This window comes from Rhineura floridana, chromosome 9, assembly GCF_030035675.1.
Source record: "Rhineura floridana isolate rRhiFlo1 chromosome 9, rRhiFlo1.hap2, whole genome shotgun sequence".
Lineage (NCBI taxonomy): Eukaryota > Metazoa > Chordata > Lepidosauria > Squamata > Rhineuridae > Rhineura > Rhineura floridana.
The window spans coordinates 88,227,119-88,243,010 of NC_084488.1; the positions used below are offsets into that span (position 1 = coordinate 88,227,119).

At 40.0% G+C, this 15,892-nt stretch overlaps 1 protein-coding gene across 7 annotated transcripts in view; it reads left to right on the top strand.

Annotated features, from left to right (window-relative positions):
• The window catches only part of CAMK2D (calcium/calmodulin dependent protein kinase II delta), a 208,945-nt gene that overhangs the window by 128,659 nt on the left and 64,394 nt on the right, over nt 1-15,892 (top strand). For 4 of the 7 annotated variants that reach the window (XM_061585324.1, XM_061585323.1, XM_061585325.1 and 1 more), the window contains exons 5-7: nt 2,294-2,359; nt 6,299-6,371; nt 15,467-15,569. In XM_061585324.1, coding sequence (XP_061441308.1) covers nt 2,294-2,359; nt 6,299-6,371; nt 15,467-15,569 — 242 coding nt within the window. Of the gene's footprint in view, nt 1-2,293; nt 2,360-6,298; nt 6,372-7,292; nt 7,366-15,466; nt 15,570-15,892 lie in introns of all 7 variants that reach the window. The other 3 variants (XM_061585327.1, XM_061585328.1, XM_061585330.1) reach the window with 1 other exon arrangement.

Sequence of the window (15,892 nt, forward strand, 5' to 3'; positions counted from 1 at the left end):
CTATGTGGAATTTTTATTATCTGATCGACTTTTTAAAATCACTGAAAAAATTGCTAAATTCTGTGCCTCAGCTATTCAGATTAGGAAAAATATGATGCTCTGAATGTGATAATATTTTAACTTGTATTGAATTGTTTTTAAAATAGTTGTTTTAACTATTTCTATGTTGGAATGCTTCTATGATATGTCTGGTCTGTGACCGCAATAAACTTATCGTATCGTTGCATCTGAACCAGGCCTTAGTTAATTATTATGTTAGCTGCCTTGATAAGAGACAGGGTAAAAATACTGTAAATAAACAGAAACCTTCCAAAAAATGTGCACCAGTACTGCAAAGCAGTTTAATGAGAAATGTGGGGAAATGTTGTTATTCTATTACAGTAACAATAATTTAAGGATCTAAATTTGGAAAACACTCCAGAAAGGCATAAGAATTGCCAGTAATGACGGGAAGATGGTACTAAAATGTTTGGTTTAGCAAGACTGTACTTATGAAAGATTTATGTAATAGCATATTATTCAGGGAAATGTCATACTGTTACAGGAAGAGAGGTCACTAAATGTAAAAACATGTAGCAGCAGTTAGTCATAAGGCTGCTGTTGTACCCAATTTTATCCAGTGCTGAAATCTATTTTTGTAAAAGAAAGACACTGGGCCTTTGCTTCTTGAGCACATTTCTTTTGTTGAAAACACTATTGAGCAAAACTGTAAAGGTCACAAATGTGAGTTAATTGATGTTTTGAAACCTCCCAGAACTGCATATTTTGAAGCTTGTTAAAAGAGCAAACAAAAAAAACCCAACTTAATTTTAAGATGGTCAGCTTAGTAAACAGACTGTTTCCTTTCTAGATAAAGATGTTACTTTATTGGGTAATGATGAAGATTTGTGTTGTTGTTGTTGTTGTTGTGCTTTTAAAGTATTTTCACAATGAAATGTTGCAAGTGGGAAGAATGAGAGAAATGGTCACCTCTGTATGTGTGACACTGTTCATGTAACTTTCCCAGCAAAATCATAAGAAAATAGTGACTTGGTTAAAGTGGAAAGTCAAACTTAGGTCAACCTGAGCTAAGGTATTGTGGGCGTGTTTATTCCAAGAATAAGGTTTCTTTCTCTTTCTATGGGAAATATGGCCATTTAACATCTCCAGTGGATCAATCAAAAATAGAAGAAATGGATTGCATAAAGATTGAAAGGCCACAGGGCAGATCTGTGATTTGATGGATCACACCAAAAGCCTATCTAGTCCAACTTTCCTTTTTCCATAGTGGCCAAATAGGTGTCTCTGTGAAGCCTCCAAGCAGGAGCAATAGCCTTCTCCCACTCTTGTTTCCTAATAACTGGTATTCAGAGGCATGCTGCCTGACAATCTAAGAAATACAACACAAAAGGAAAAGGGGATGAGGAGGGAAAAGGAATACAAGCAAACACAGGGGTCAGTCCCTAAAGTTAAAATGCTCCTATAATGACCATGTTCTACTAATGACAAGCTTGATTGGCAACAGTTCAGGGAGGGGAGCCAAGCCAAGCTGAGAGTGGCATTGTTACCATCCGTCCCTCTGCTGTAGCTTGATGGAACAGCTAGAGGACAGTTCAAAGAGAGCCAAACAGAGCTGGTGTCTCAGCTGAGCAAATGGACTGCCCATTAGAGTGATATAAATCCTTTCAAGATCATATTGTCCCTCTTCTGCTAAAAGTGGACACCAATATTAGAGAGGTTAACAACTGCCAGATCCAGCATTTCTGCACTATAAAGGTCCTGTAATGAAATCCACCATAATTTAAGTGATTTTCCTGCACACTGGGAAAAATGAGGGGGATAAGAGCCTGTTAGAACTATTTGGTACTGCATAAAAATAAGTGTTTTCAGTCTTGAGACTAGAACAGCAGGTAGCTAAAGGTCAGTGTTCCTAAGGGCTGCTTCACACCTTATATCAGGGATGGGGAACTGGATCTGGCTGATGGGTCTGATCATTATTTTCTCCACCCTTTGTGGACCTGCAGGTTCATCCGCCTGTCAATCACCCGATGTCACAATGACATCGAGTGAATCTTCTTTTGTCCACACAGGTTTTGCAGAGCACTTTGCAAGACCAGATATCACATCTGCTACAGTGATATCCAATATCCTGTAGATATATGCACCAATAGCTGAAATTGGCTGCAACTCCCCCATTCTGTGAACCTGCATCATGTGTGAAGATGCCCTGTGATTCACTATTTTTAACAACACACACATAGGTCTCTCAACTGATTTTTGTCTGGCAGTTAAAAATGTTCTATATCATTAATAGAGTCACTGGAGGTGAACTGTTTGAGGATATTGTTGCAAGAGAATATTACAGTGAAGCAGATGCAAGGTAAGTGCTGGGTTTTAAGGCTTTTAACTGGCCTTAGTTTGTCTATTCGCTACTTATTTAACTTTAACGTGATATTTGGCACCAGAATACAATGATTGTTAGAGTTCCCCATCAATACTGACTTAACCTTGGGAAGCAGTTTGCTTGCTATGCAAGGGTTTGTTTGTTTATTTATTTGTTTGTTTATTTATTTATTTATTTACACACACACACACACACACACACACACACACACACTCTTGTATACCGCCCCATAGCCGAAGCTCTCTGGGCAGTTTACAGCAATCAAAAACATTAAAACAAATATACAATTTAAAACACATATTTTAAAAACAATTTAAAACACATACTAAAATGCCTGTGAGAAGAGTTAAGTCTTGACCTGGCACCAAAAAGGTAACAGTGTTGGCGCCAAGCGTGCCTTGTCAGGTAAATCATTCCATAATTTGGGGGCCACCACTGAGAAGGCCCTCTCTCTTGTTGCCACCCTCCCAGCTTCCCTTGGAGTAGGCACCCGGAGGAGGGCCTTTGATCTTGAACGTAGTGTACGGGTGGGTTCGTATCAGGAGAGGTGTTTATTTATTTATTTATTTTCATTTCTAGACCGCCCATAGCTAATAGCTCTCTGGGCGGTGTACAAAACGAGATTAAAATACAATATAGAATAAAATCAATAACAAAGGAACACATTAAACTAAAAACATAAACATAAAGCATTAAACATTAAAATGCCTGGGAGTATAGCCAGGTCTTAACCTGGCGCCTAAAAGAAAGAACCGTAGGTGCCAGGCGTATTTCCTCCGGTAAGCTGTTCCATAATTCGGGGGCCACCACAGAAAAGGCTCTAGATCTAGTAACAGTCCTCCGGGCATCCTGGTGAGTTGGTACCCAGAGGAGGGCCTTAGATACTGAACGAAGTGAATGGGTAGGTTCATAGCGGGAGAGGCGTTCCACAAGGTATTGCGGTCCCACACCGTGTAAGGCTTTATAGGTCAACACCAGCACCTTGAATCTAGCTCAGAAACAAATAGGTAGCCAGTGCAAGCGAGCCAGGACAGGTGTTATATGCGCAGACCGATTGGTGTTCCATCAGGTATTGTGGTCCCAAGCCGTGCTAGGCTTTATAGGTCAAAACCAGCACCTTGAATTGAGCTCGGAAACTTACAGGGAGCCAATGCAAGCGGGCCAGAATCGGTTTTATATGTTCGGACCGTCTGGTCCCTGTTACCAATCTGGCTGCTGCATTTTGCACAAGCTGCAGTTAAGGCAGCCCCATGTAGAGTGCTTTGCAGTAATCTAATTTGGAGGTTACCAGAGCATGGACAACTGAAGCCAGGTTATCCCTGTCCAGATAGGGACGTAGTTGGGCCACCAACCGAAGTTGGTAGAAGGCACTCTGTGCCACCAAGGCTACCTGAGCCTCAAGGGACAGAGATGGTTCTAGGAGAACCCCCAAGCTACAAACCTGCTCCTTCAGGGGGAGTGCAACCCCATCCAGGACAGGTTGGACATCCACCATCTGGTCAGAAGAACCACCCACTAGCAGCATCTCAGTCTTGTCTGGATTAAGCCTCAGCATATAATTAGACAAGCCCAGCTTTAGACATTCGCCTTGGCAATACATTTTTTAGAGGGACTTTGCCAGATGATGGTTTTATTTTGCAAATAAATGCACAGGGTCCAAGGTTTTTTTCCATCATGTAGTGCATCTGGGGGGGAAATCACACTTTCCCTGCACTTTAATAGTATTAATATATTATTGTTATACAGTATTTTGTTGCTAGGAAAGTGGGGTTTTCCTTTACTCCACCGGTCTCACCTAGTGCCTCCAATGCTGTTTGGAGTACCTTGTGTACTGCTGTAATGAGAACTTCACACATGCACACATACCCATTTACCCAACTTTTATTTTTTAAAGAAGCTTTACATGATGTGAAAGCAATCAAATGATTCCATGGGAGGGGGCACCACCAGCATGGTGGTGATCTCACTTGGGTACCATAATATTTGTAAGCCACTTGCCACATTCGTTTCTTGCCATTTGCATCGGGCTCCAGAAAAGGGTGGGGATAGCATCTGAACCAGCCTTTAGTCTTGGTTGGTTTTACCCATTGATACAAACAAGCTCTTTCAGAGAACATTTTGGCCCTGGGAAAACCCAATACCAATAGATCCAAACCTCCTAGCTTGCCGCCTTAGCCTGAATGCTAGATCCCACCAGGTGCTTGTCTCATGGGTTCACAAGATGGAAACCCTTTGATTTCTGGATTTGGGTTTTCTGTTATACCACCCAGCAAGATAAATCACTCCCCATTTCTTCTCGACCCATAGAAGGGGAAGGCAACTTCTGTGGCTAACTCTCTGTGGATCTAGAGTCTGCTTTCCACCTCTGCTGCCCATCAGACACTGTTAGTACAAGGAAAGGCCTCTTCACATACAAGGGCTTTCAAAGATTCAGTTGCCTTTGCTGGTATTAAACACTCGGGTTATAATCCAGAGAATTGCACATGCAGTTCCATGTATCTACAAAGGATTTTCACTTTTTTCCTAAAACTGGGGAGGGGGACACTTTTTCCAAGGTCACTGTGTGATTTTTTAAATTCTCCTTGATTTTTAACAAGCAGCTCTTGGTGGTGGGCAAGTCTAGTAAGAAATAGGTCAGTGGTTCTTTAGCCCCATCTGAATTTTTTTCTGTTCATCAGTATGAAAACGTTTGCATTCTCATCATTACTTTCAGTTGGAGAACAGAGGTCATGTGGCTTTGCTCTTGGCTGTAAATATGCTAAGAACATCAAAGAAAGTGTTCAGTCTTAATGGGCCTGTGGATACCGATAAAAATGTTCAAATATGGATATGTAAAATGACAAGCTGTGTGTGTTTGGCTTTGCTACGTGAATCAAAGTGTCTTAATTTCCATCTTGATACTTAGGTGTGTCATTAGTAAACACATTTTATGCAGTCGGTTTAAAGAAACATAATAAAGTGTTTTGGCTTTCCTTTTTACGTTTTGGATTTGCTTGCTGTAGTTTCAATGGATTTGCCTGTTTTAGTTTCAATGTTACAATTCCTATCTGAATTACACTGATTTTTCCCATTTTTCTTCTACAATTCAGAGCTACTTTTTGTACTACTTTTTTGTTATTGTTTTGTTTCTACTTTTCCCTTTCTGTTCCTCTTGTACAAATCTTGAATTTGTGTGCGTGTCCATATATGTATATTCTTTGATACTTTGGGGTTAATGTGGATAGAGAATGTGCCACTCATTGGGCATCAGGGAAATGTACACAAATTGTATGAATGCAGTATGGTGCATATTGTCCAGTCAATACACATAACTTCCAAGTGAAATTGGACAATGTATTGACAGTGTGATGGCCAGATAGTCTGCCTATTTTCCAGCATCATTCAGAGATAGGCATATTGACTAGGCAGTATGCAAAAGCTGCTATTGGTGGCTGTCCATTTGTGTACAGTCTTTATAATGTCCAGTGAACATGCACAGTTACCATTTTTTAATGTATGTTCTCTACCCCATTCACATTGACAAAATTTATATTGTTCACAAGGAATACCCTCCAACCCCCCCCCCAAAAAACCCACCCAAATAATTTGCAACAATTTGGTTTTTTAAGAATTTTTATTTTTCCTAATACTTTAGCAAATCTTCTTGCCACTGAATTGAGTGAAAAATAACACACAAACTATTCTGTTGATGTCACATTTTCCTTTCTTCCTTTCTTAAACTTAAAATAACTTACTGTCTACAGCATTGCTGTGTTTCAGCTCAGTGTATAATTGAAATGTGTCCAAAAATGTGATTTGATTATTTTTTAATTTCTTATCATTTCAAGTTATTTTCATTTTGATTTTTGCATTCAATGTGATGATGTGCCTTTAAAATGTTTTTTCCCCTTCCATTCTGCCCTTGTATCTTTGCAGTCATTGTATACAGCAGATTCTAGAAAGTGTTAATCATTGTCACCTAAATGGCATAGTTCACAGAGACCTGAAGGTCAGTATCTGGTGCCCATAGGTTGGCTAACAAGTGTTTTTCTTTTCTTGGCTTGAGGCGAAAGGGTGGGTCGGCTGAGAAGTCCCCTTGGCTTTCCCTCCTCATCCTCAATATGACAGATGGATAATGCATGGTGCTGCTTTCCAGTTTGCAAGCGACACAGGTCTAACGTACATCACAGTAAAAGACGAAATAGGTGTGGCAAGACAGTGACCTTCCAGGATTTTTACCACTTATCTCAAGTGGCGTGGTATGGCATGATTGGTATCTCCATACGTATTGGAAGGAGGTTCTATTTATTGTGCAGCTTGCACCTGCCATTTTAACTTTGGCTGTGATGTATGTCAGCCTGCAGGTTTTTAAAACACCACTTCTGTGCAGAGACTGTGGGTTATAGTAGCAGAACAACTGGTTATGCATTGACTCTGCTAGAGTACAAATCCTTGGGCAAGAGCGAGCAAATAATTGGTCAGCTAAATGAAACCACGAAGAGGGAATAATTTGCTTTGCAAATGCATTACTACTCAAAAGTAATTTTCACTGCCAGGTTGGTGGTGCAGAAGAGCCCTCACAGTAAATGAGGTGGAGAAGGAAGAACCAGCACCATATATTGAACACTAGCCTATAAATAGTTCTGTGAGGCCTGATCTGGTCTCATTATCTGTATATTAGTATATAAAATATCGGGCCAAGAATGGGATGTCTGCATTAAAGTGGGGCCCATTCCTCCCCTAGTGTCACACTCACATTGTCTGAGGAAGTAGCTACTCTAGCCGAGGAATGCAAGTACGTTTCCAGAGGTTGTGCATTACAGTTTCGGTTGTTTACTGGTTTTGCACCATAACCCAGGCTCACTGAGGGTATACAGATAGTGAGTGTATGGCTTGGAACTAACACACGCCCCCTGGTGTTTGCATGCAGTCATTGCATTCAGCAGATCCTGGAGGCTGTGCTACACTGCCATCAGATGGGCGTAGTCCATCGGGACTTGAAGGTGAGTAATGTTGTTGGGGAAGATAACCGCACAGTCTCAAAGCACTCTTTTTAGCTGCATTGTTGCATGTAGAGGCAAAGAGGCACCCACTTGTTAATCTGCAGGTTGTTTGGGCAGTTTTAAAAATTTACAGATTAAGAACCACCAAATTGCCATTCCCTTGCAAATTTAGGAATATTTTCCTTTATTGTTCCTCTTTGGCAAAAATATCACTGAAACTATGGATAGGAATGAACCAATAAAGAGTTCTGAAGTTATACTTGGGCTCAACTATGGGTCCTATATCCATCCATTTTAAATCAAAGGGTGACAAGCTGTGGCGTAAGCATTGAAAAGTGTGATTAATCTGCAGGAGAAGTGACTTTATTCAGAAACTTTCTAGCCCGTTTTCCTTTGAATGTTTTGATCTAGCTAGCAATGCTCATCTTCCAAGGTCACAAGATGCCCTTAACTGCTGTGTGCAATGGGATGTGTTGCCATCCATCCTCATTAACACCGCCATATATATGGATCCAGCTATTCCAAGTATGGCATAGGGATAGGTTGCTGTTTCATGCAAAATGTTAAATTCTTTGTTTTCTTCTTAAAGTCACATGGTGGTGGTTGTTTTTTGCCTTTTTACCTGGCTATTTCTGGAATAAGAAAAAAGTGAATGCTGGTTAATTTTTAAATCTTATTCTTTAAACACATAATTTAATGGTGTTTTTCAATCCAGAGATGTACAACAGTGAACACAGAACCAGAAAAGTGACTACAAAAGACAGTGGGCAATTCATAGTTCTTTTTGAAAGTAGTGCAGACTCTAGTGTCCAGTGCTAGCTCCAGGTTTTAGAAGGCATTGATTGATTGATTGATTGATTGATTGTATTTATATACCGCCCCATAGCGGAAGCTCTCTTGAGTAGAGATGTAAAATTTTCAGAAATTTTGAAGCCATGGGGAAAAAGTTTTTTTTAAAAAAAATTGAAAAAATGCGATATTAGCACTTTTTACAAATTGAAAGTCACTTTGTTACTTCAGGAACATCAAATGTAATTATGTACAAGTTGGTTTGGCATAAAATTATCACATTTGGTATATTAAAAGTACATTTTATTCAAACAGTTATTACAAATTGAATTTTTTAAACTTTTACTTTTTTTGTAACAAATGGATCTACAAGATCCTGAACTATAAGGAACCTCTTTCATTTGCCAGTTTATGAGGAGCAGGCAAAAAACAATTTAAACAAAAACAGAAGAAACCAACAACATTAATAACAAAGAAAATTATTTATGTCGATGTATCACTGAACACTAAAGTCAGGATCATTCAGACCATGGTATTTCCGATCTCTATGTATGGATGTGAAAGTTGGACAGTGAAAAAAGCAGATACGAGAAAAATCAACTCATTTGAAATATGGTGTTGGAGGAGAGCTTTGCAGATACCATGGATTGCAAAAAAGACAAATAATTGGGTGTTAGAACAAATTAAACCAGAACTATCACTAGAAGCTAAAATGATGAAACTGAGGTTATCCTACTTTGGACACATAATGAGAAGACATGATTCATTAGAAAAGATAATAATGCTTGGAAAAACAGAAGGGAATAGAAAAAGAGGAAGGCCAAACAAGAGATGAGTTGATTCCATAAAGGAATCCACAGACCTGAACTTACCAGATCTGAACAGGGTAGTTTATGACAGATGTTATTGGAGGTCACTGATTCATAGGGTCGCCATAAGTCGTAATCAACCTGAAGGCATATAACAACAACAATAATCACCGCTAGTCCTCCACAATGTCAACCAGACATAAAGCATCCATTCCCATAAAAAGAACTCAGAAAAAGGGGGGAGACCAAGATTCAATGAAACATTTTATACTAAAATAAAACATTCCATAATCAATTTTTTCTTTAATTTATTCATTTTTTCCAATTTTTCAGAAAAAAAAGGCTTTAAAAAAAACAGGGAAATTGTTTTTTCCGGGTTTTTTTGGGCCTTCACATCTCTACTCTTAAGTGAGATATTCTTCATAGTCTCCCCTGTCCAGTGAGTCTACCTCTTCACCACGATTGGCAGCAGCTACTCTTCTTGCTTCTCTCCTTTCTCATCATTGCTACCACTTGCTTCCTTTCCAGGCAGAGAGGCAGTGAGTAAGCAGACAGTGGCATATGCCTCCTCCTCATTATCACCATTGTCTGAACAAGCAGGTTGCAATAGTAAAAGAAGAGGAGCAGGTCCAAGAGGGATCTGGTCAGTGGCTCCTCCTACTGGAGTATGGGCCCTTGGCACGTGCCTATCCATGCGAAACCTTGACATCTGCCGTGCCAAAATCTTACAACATTCTAGGCTTTCTCAACTCCATTTTTAATAATGATTTTGAAAAATATAATTTCTTGAAAGGCTCACAAAGTTCTGAAAAGTAAGGAGGAGGTATAAATTGTTTAGGTTTTAATTGAGATTCTGTACATCATATGAGTATATTTTATATGAGTTTGCACTATAGAGATTAATTATGATTATTAATAACAACCAAAGTTACACTTTAAATCCATTTGATACAATTACAAACCAGAGGGATATTTTCTGTAATAGACCTTAAAGTTGTCCATATACCCAACAACAATTCAAAAAGAAAATGCAGCACACTGAGGCCTCTGAATTGGCATTCATTAGGAGATTTGATACTGACATCCTGGGAATGGCTATAGAAATAATTGTCCCCTTTTAGGTGTTTACACCAGCCTTCCCCAACCTGGGGCCCTCCACATGCTGTGGACTACAGTTCCCATCAGCCCCAGCCAGCATGGCTAACTGTCAGGGATTATAGGATTTGTGGTCCAAACTATCTGGAGGGCACCAGTTTGTGAAAGGCTGGTTAACATTATTCACTTTGCTGTTTTGGGGCCACAAGCCGGACATGGGTCCCTTCCAATCTGAGTGGATTTTGTGTTCATTTGATTGAGTTCTTGTATTCATTTGTGCTTTGCAGAGTACTTCTGCGGCTTGCCTGACTTGCTCTTTTGGCCACACTTCGTAACAAAAACACAGTGTGTGCTTGCAAGGACACCCATTGTCTTCTGTACTCAAAGTGCATATACTTACACATCTGGATGGCTATATTATGCATCTTAGGATATGGACTCCCAATCTGCAAAAGCTTATGCCACAGTACATTTGTTAGTCTTTAAGATGCTGTAGGACTCTATGTTGTGTTTGCTTCAGAAGGAAGGATTAGCACACACCTAAATCTGTCCTGTCAAAAACACTAGGACTTGATCGGTTCACAGCTGAGCACTTTTTTGATTGCAGTTTCCCTTAATTAATGCTGCAGTGTATCTAAGAAATGCTAAAACACTTCTGTTAACACCTTTCAAATTATACCAACCCAATCACTCACTGCAGGGTTTGTGTTGTTGTAGTTGTTGTTACAATGCCCTTCAAAAGGAGCACATAAGTTCTTGCTGTTTTATACTCATCTTGCCAGTGCCAGGTTGACATGTGAAATGAATTATTCATTTTACCATTCAGCCTTGTGCAGCACTTGTCTCAGTCTGTCAGTATCATTGACAAAATGAAAAGGGAGCTTTTCCCCACAAATGTTAGTGTATTCAGGCTGTACTGTTATATAACCAGTATTCCCCCAGCACCTCAGAACTGAATGGGAATACTTTGGCCTTTAGATCCAAGAAAGTAATAATTTTCCTACTTCCACTTCCTTTTTTTTTTAGTGGAAAGTATTGAATCTTGTTTTCTTTATATATCTGATTTTTATTGTGGTTTTTCTGTCCAGACACTGACACTCAAGGTGGATTATAATTATAATGTAATATATATGATAAGCAATTGAACCTTACAACATTTTGTGAATTACATAAATCACTCCCCTCTTCAACCAGTAAAAATTCCTAATTATTTAAACCATAAGCCTTTCTGAGCAACCCAAGTCTTCACCCACCTCCTAAAGCATATGTGGAGAACTTTCTGTCAAGGGCTGCATTCCCTTTGGGGTAATCTTTCAGGGTCTGAATGCTGATGGAGGGTTGGGCCAGAGCTAGAAGGGGGGGGCTATCCTTTCTCTCTCTCTTTCTCTGCCTTCCTCCCCTTCTCTGTCCAGCAGATTGCTAGGGGAGGAACAGATGGTTCTTGCCCAAGGGCTGAACTGATTGCTTGCAGAGGGTTCCCCCCCCCTTCAATCATCCATTTTGGTTTTTCCACTCTCCCCCTCCCACCCCTGCTGATGAAACTTAGGAGAGGTATACAGGTTTTCCACTCCTGTCTGGAAGGTAGAAATGGATGAGCTCTGATGGTCTTCCTTATAAAAGGAATTCCATAACTGCTGAAGTACCTGAGCTGCATATTAATACACAGCAACCATGTTTGTTTGTTTTTAAGCAAATGTCTGTCTGAAGGAGTTCTAATGGGAAAATGGTACGTATTTTTCATATCCAGCTCAGGTGACTGAGATACAAAGCATTTTCAGCATAAAACTGGAATCTATAAAGTTTCTGAAGACTTATGCCTCCAGTCTTGCCAAAATTAGTTTTAAAGCCCATTAACAACAACTTAAGTTACTCTTGGCTAACTAACTCCATTGGTTTCAGTGAGGCTTAGTCATGATTAACTGTAGCTGAAAAGCTCTGTTGGATAGAAAATATATTTGTGACAACAGACTCATCCCTGACTAAGCTGGCTAGACCTTCAAATCTTCTGAAACCTCAGATATAAAGCCCTAAACTTGGTTGGGAGCCTTTCATAAACATATTATATATCAACACAAAATATGATGTCTGACCTCTTTGGTTGGCAGTGCGTAAACAAAAAAAGGCTAAAGAATTGTCATCTCTTCACTGCATGCATGACTGCAACTGAAGTGCGACTTTGTGATCCAAACACTGACTTGCTCCTTTCCTGTAGGGAATCTCAATATTATGCTGTTAAATGTCCCATATCCTTCTCCAGTTGTGTACATGTGTTCCAATCTCTTCAAAACGCATGCATGACAAACATGTTAACATTTCCTGTTGCCTTGAAATGGCTGATGCATGTTCTTTTAAGGGCACAGTCCAGCAGTTCGGGTGTCTGTTAAGCTTGTTCTTGGAAGTGTGTGGATGTGTTTGTAATGAAGCATATTTACTTCCTTATGACAGTGATATTTCCTTTACAATACTTTGGGTCCAAAGATATTTGCTGACAGATGTTCAGTATTTCTAATGGAGCAGAGGGTGGGGATCTAGTTTGTCTAATAATCCCATATTGTGAAAGGACTAGGTGTTTACCCAATTAGAAAGTACAGTATGTGTGATCTGACAACCCAGCCTGCTGCATTGAGTTGTTGAAGGTCACCAATAACAAGAAGCATTCAATGCTTTAAGTAGTTTACATAAGCAGTGCTGTCCAGGAACTAATCATTACGAACTCTTCCCACCCACCCCCCCATTTAGTTTTCTTTCTGTCATAAGAAAAAAAGCTCTGCAAATTCAATTGGCTACGGTATGGTAAACTGCTAGCAAAATATAGTGGCAGTTCTATAATTTATGTGACTTATAAAGGACCCTTTAAATACAGAACAAATAGTGATTGATATGTTTATGCCCAAGTGGAGATGGTCATTTTAGGATGCTTTTCAGGGGGTGAGCTTGATACAGTAGGCCACATTAGTCTAAATTGGGGTGGTGGGAGATGTTGACCTAAATTAGTTATCTCTCTGAGATGCTTGTGCTTATCCAGAAGAAAAAATAGCTGGTAGCACAATTAATGATAAAAAGGAGATGACTATTGAGGCAGTGGAATCTGTTCTTACAAACAAAGGACTGGTAATTATTGTTTCTGATTTTCCAAATGCTTCAATTCAGGGCTTCAAAATAAGTAAAAGGCACACATTTTCTTTTCATTAATAACACTCTAGTGGCTGGTGAAGTGGTAAATGCAGAATTAGAGGAGAATTTGTTCATTTGAAATGCTACTTTAAGTCATCTTTGTAGTTGAGTTAGCCCAGTTTTGCTAACCCTCAACTGGACTTGCTGTCCAGCTGTTTAAACAAACACCATTCTAGGGGCTTGATAGGCTACTTGTAGAGCCTTGGTAGGACACGAGGGCCAAACTGGATGCCCTTAGTGCATAGTGTGTAGCCACATTTCCATTTTTCTTTAATTGCAGGCAAAGGAGGGGCTGTTATTGGGATCACAGGGTGCAGGGAGAGGAGGTTTATTCCTTCTCCCCCTGCCATGATCAGGACTAAATTCCCCCTCCATGTGGCTTTAGAAAAATGTTACCATTGGTTACAATGGGAGCTTTTTACTACCCCTCTTAGCTGACCCAGAGGAGGGAGGCAGTTTTATTCCCCCTTTGCTACTATGCAGGGAATAGATAAAACCACCTTACATACTGTGATCCTGATTCAAATTTGATCCATCGTGCCTGTAGTTAAAGAAACAAGGAAGATATAACTACACTCTATGCATTACATTTAGCATGTCGCTTGGCCCTGACCTGTTAATGTTAAGGTCCTGTTGACAAAGAGGGCTTTAAAGAGCCATGGGCAGCATTCAGCTCACCCATCCCTTCAGTGCAAGGATTACTATAGCACAACGTGACTTCCTCCTCTATGCACACCCAACACGCTACCCAAATCTGTTCCAGAGAGCTGGGTGAAACACTAGGAACAGTTTTAATAGGTGCACGAGGGCATGAGGAAAAATGCTTGCACTGACAGAACTACTTGCTTTGTGCTACATGGAATACATGCAGAACCTAGGCTGCGTTCAGATAGCAGTTAATTCTATTTTCCTGATGTTTCCTTACCTCATAATTTCTGCATTGTATTTACATCACACGATGTAAAAGCCACTTCTGGAAATCTAGCGGAATATCATGGATATGTAGTGCTCATTTCCATGTTAATTATTTCCAGGAAAAAAGTTTGCAACCCCATTAATCTAGAAAATCATGGGAGCAAAGTGATGAAATTTAGATCAGTATTACCAGCATACAGTCCTTTCCTGCCATTTTCATGAGGGACTCATCGGGAAACAGAAGTGCACATGTGTGAAAAAGGTGGGGGGGGTAGTGATATGTCCAGCGATGTTCATTGTTGTGTCACCCCAGGCCCACTGGTGTGAATGAAATTTAACGCAACATGGCGGTATATCAGTCAAAAAGCCACAGTTCCATAAGGCAACAGGTAGTGCAGTGTGAGGGGAACATTAGAAATCGGGACAGAAGCACTATAATCAGTAAAACTAATGCAATAAATCCCATGTCTGAATGCAATCCTACTCTGTAATTGTTCTGTTTTGTGCAGTATGTTTTCAGTACATTAAAAGAAAGTCATAATTGAACATTTATTTATTCCTTTACAAATTTATAAAAAGCAGTATACAAGGAAAAATAAAAAACAACAAATGCACATTCTAAAAATAATTAAAAACCTTTTTTATAAACTCTAAAAACAATGCAATCATAGATGTACAGTTAATATTCCATAAATGACCAGGTCATGCCTCAGGAAAAGCCCTCTTAAACAAAAACATCTTCACTTGGCTCCTAAACATCATGATGCTCACTCAACACATATCTAATTTTGGCTCCCATGCTAAAAACCCAGTTTCTAGTGCAAACTTACGTGTCCCTCTGGGGTATGAGGTATACTCAACAGTGCCCCATCTGAATAGTACAGTATATGGGGCAAGACAGTTGCTTAGATAGCGTGGTCACAAGTTGTTCCTGTGCCTGCCTATGGAAGTCTGAAAACCATGCTGTTGTGTCCCAGACAGAAAAACAGAAACAGACTGCCTTCAAGTCGATTCCAATTTATGGCAACCCTGTGAATAGGGTTTTCATGGTGCACGGTATTCAGATGGGGTTTACCATTGCGTGCCTCTGAGGCTGAGAGGCAGTGACTGGCCCAAGGTCACCCAGTGAGCTTCATGGCTGTGTGGGGATTCAAAACCTGGTCTCCCAGGTTGTAGTCCAACACTCTAACCACTGTGCCACACTGGCTCTCTCCCAGATAGAAACAACATGCATATTCTCAACTTACTTTGTAGGCATATTTAAAGAAATATTTACTTACGTGATCTCTCATTTCCCCCCCCCCTTCCTCTGTATAAAGCCTGAGAACTTACTTCTAGCTAGCAAGTCAAAGGGAGCAGCTGTAAAACTTGCAGATTTTGGATTGGCTATTGAAGTGCAAAGTGAACAACAAGCTTGGTTTGGTAAGAGAACATTCCGACTTGTCCATTTTTCCCTTGTCTGTCCTGCTGTCTCTATACCATCTTATTCACATGAAAATTAAACTGGGCAGGGAACACAGGAACATTAGAAACTGCCTTTCCATGTAGTTCAGTATTGTCACCATTAATTGGCAGCAACTCTCCAGGGTTTCAGGCAAGAGTCCTTTCCAGCTCTGCTTGGAGATTCCAGGAGTTGAACCTGGGATCTTTTGCATGTAAAGCATGTGTTCTACCATGGAGCTACATCTCTTCCCCAGGTGGGTGTGTTGTGAATGCTTCTTGTATGTTATCCCTAGGTACAATTC